The following is a 2,854-nucleotide window of genomic DNA, read 5'->3' as shown; positions in this document are numbered from 1 at the left end:
CTCCCCCCACCCCCCGAGGGACCTGCCACCGTGGGGACCAAGGCCTGGCAGATGGCTGTGCCCGGGCCGCCTGCCTCAGCTGGAGGGCCAGCCTGGAGGGGAGGCGGTCCCGCCTCTGCTGAGCCTGTGGTCGGTCCTCCCCCAGGTGATGGGCCCGGCCTCGGGGTCCACCGGCCCCTGGGGAACCCCGCTCCTCAGGCTGTGTGTCCTCAGGAGTCACTCAGCCCCTCTGGGCTCTGTGCCCGGCTGCAGAGTGAGAGCAGCGGGAGGCTTTGGGTGTCAGAGTGGCCGATGCAAATGTGTGAGACCTTAGGAAAGGCTCCCCGCACTGCGGCCCGTCCAGTGAGTGCAGCCCCCGCATCTGTGACAGCGGGGACGGGGGCAGTGCCACGTGTCACCCCCATTTCCCGGGCACGTGACCTGGGAATCCCGGGCTGGAGGGTGCGGATGGTGGGGGTCCCTGTGATCCCAGGACACACAGCAGCCCCCCCAGAACTGGAGCCAGAGATGCACCTGCCTCTCAGAGTTCAAGTGCGTCCGTCACAAATACACGGCCTCTAGGGAGGGTGTGGGGATCCGGAAACCCGCCGCCTCCCGGTCCCCCGCTACCGGTTTTCAGGGGCCCCTCTCTCTGCTCTGCCCACCCAGAAGCTGCCTCCATCCGTGCGTCGTCACCTTGGCGGCCGGGCTGTGGTCAGTATAGTCTCTCCCCAGCTGTGCCCAGTCGCCGGCTCCGGACCGGGAGGGAGGCCCCGCTCCCATTCGCACCCGAGTTTCCTGAGTCGGACTCTGTGGTTGGGGCCCGAAACTGGAATTAACCAGCCCCCAGGAGGTGGGGTGCCCCTGGGTTAGAGAGTCTTCGGGCGCCCCCCGGGAAGCCCTGAGAATACGGGGCGAAGGGCTGTTCCTCTTTCCATGGCCGGGCAGCCCTGCCTCGCTCTGCGGGGCCGCCCGGGGCTTGAGGGTCAGACAGGTCGGCCTGGACCCCTCTCCTTCCACCCGGGTGGCCATGGCCACCTGCCCGCCTGAGGCTAAGCCGGCAGCGGAGCATCTTGGGAAGGAGGCGCGTGGAGGTGGGCCTGCCCGCGCTGTGCAGGCTCAGTGGGTGGCATTGGCCGCTGCCAGAGACCGGAAGGCTCCGGTCCATCTCACCTGGGCAGGTGTCGGCCGTCTGGGCCGCCAGGGCCTTGAAGGTCAGGAGCAGGAGCAGCTGGCCGGGCCCCAGGGCCAGGGTGGCCCCGCACAGCCCCATGGTCTCTGGCCTTCGACCTTGAGCCTGGCGAGAGGGAAGTCAGCCGAACCCTGGCTGTTTCTCAATCCCAGTGACGTCCACTTCCGAGGGACTCGGGACCCATGACAGCGACAGGATCCCCAAGGGTGTGTCCTTCCCCCGGGGCCCCCCAGGCGCCCCCTGAGCCGCCCACATCCCCCCACCCGCCCCGGGCCCCCTGCTGGGATGGTCTGGCCCCGGGGACTCGGGAGAGCCCAGCCGGAGCCCCATTCGCATCTATACCCAGGGGATCGGCGAGGGGCCTGAGGATCTGCCCTCCTGCCTCTGGTTTCCAGAATATTCCAGAATGAGCCAGTCGTGGGCACTCGCTGTGGAGGGGAGAAGCGGCTCTGGGCCAGCCCCGCGGGCGGCGTCTGTTATCCGAGTTTCACGGGTGGGGAGTGCAGTCACAGCCCGTCAGAGCCAGACATCGGGCCACGCCTCCCGCTGCCTGGGCCCTGGGGCTGCTGGTTACACCCCAAGGGGAGGACGTGCCCCCCAGATCCCTGGATAGTCCTCCGGGCCAGTGTGAGGGGCTGCACCCCACCACACGAGGTCCCCAGTTGGAGAGAAACGGGGGAGGAGGGCAGACCAGGGCCTAGCAAAAGGGGTGCATTGTCCAGGGACACATAGGACTTGGGGGCATCTCCTTCGGCAGCAGGGACACTGAGCTTGCTCCAGCCAGTGAGAGAGAGGCGCCCTGCCGGCCCCAGCCCAGAGCTTGGCCAGCACCCCCTGCTCTCCCCCTGCACCTGGCAGACGTCCTCTCGCCTCAGGGGGCCGTCGGCTCTGCTCGTCTCCTGTGACGCTGGAGTAGCTCCTCGGGGACCCCGATCCCCCCACGTGAGTCTCAGGGCATCTGAGTCCTGAAGAGAATTCCATGGGCATTGCCCGGATTCACAGGTTAATGGGAGAGAGTTGGGACCTCTCTGGCCTGAGCCCCCCGCGAGGGCCGGGGCCTCCATGCAGATCCCCGCGCACCGGAGGATCGGCACCGTCTGGGCCAGTGCGGCCTGGTGCCCACACTCTCCGTCCGCGCGAAGCGGCCTCTGGAAGCCACCCCTTCTGAAAAGTCGCCTTTGTTGGCGAAAACGAGGCTGTTGCCTTTTGAAAGTCCCCGTGCCCAGCAGACACCCACCCGCCTGTTGGTGCTGTGGACTGTTTTCTAGACAAATCATTTCGTGAGGAAAAGTCTCAGAGACTCGCTAACAACGAAGATGAGGAAAACCTAGCTCCCTTCTTCCTGAGAGCGAGAGCAGCTCATTCTAGAAGCCAGACACCACATGCACGCACGCCCGTGCACGCACGCCCGTGCACACGCACACACACACATGCACACAGACACACGCGCACACACACGCCCATGCCCGTGCACACGCACACACACGCACGCGCGCGCGCACACATAGACACACGCACACGCACCCACACGTGTGCGCAACAGCCCGTCTCTGTCCTGCAGAACCCGAGGGGCCTGGCGGCGTCCTGGCCACAGCCTCACCGCAGACGCTGGGGCCCGGGGACCTCCTGTCCTCCGGGGCTCGGGTCTGGGGGGGACAGGACATGTGCCCACACATCGCGGTA

General features: G+C 67.0%; 1 protein-coding gene across 1 annotated transcript in view; it reads right to left on the bottom strand.

The window, feature by feature from the left end:
* LOC102760505 (ficolin-2-like) overlaps positions 1-1,252 on the bottom strand; it is a 6,092-nt gene extending 4,840 nt beyond the window's left edge. Inside the window, exon 1 of the mRNA XM_015572363.1 lies at positions 1,153-1,252. Within this exon, the coding sequence (XP_015427849.1) occupies positions 1,153-1,252 (100 nt within the window). The remainder of the gene's footprint in view (positions 1-1,152) is intronic.
* Between the last annotated feature and the right edge of the window lie 1,602 nt (positions 1,253-2,854).

The sequence above is a fragment of the Myotis davidii genome, unplaced genomic scaffold (assembly GCF_000327345.1).
Source record: "Myotis davidii unplaced genomic scaffold, ASM32734v1 scaffold609, whole genome shotgun sequence".
Classification (NCBI taxonomy): domain Eukaryota; kingdom Metazoa; phylum Chordata; class Mammalia; order Chiroptera; family Vespertilionidae; genus Myotis; species Myotis davidii.
The sequence above is the reverse complement of the archived record's forward strand: the minus strand, read 5'-3'. Positions and strand labels throughout refer to the sequence as shown.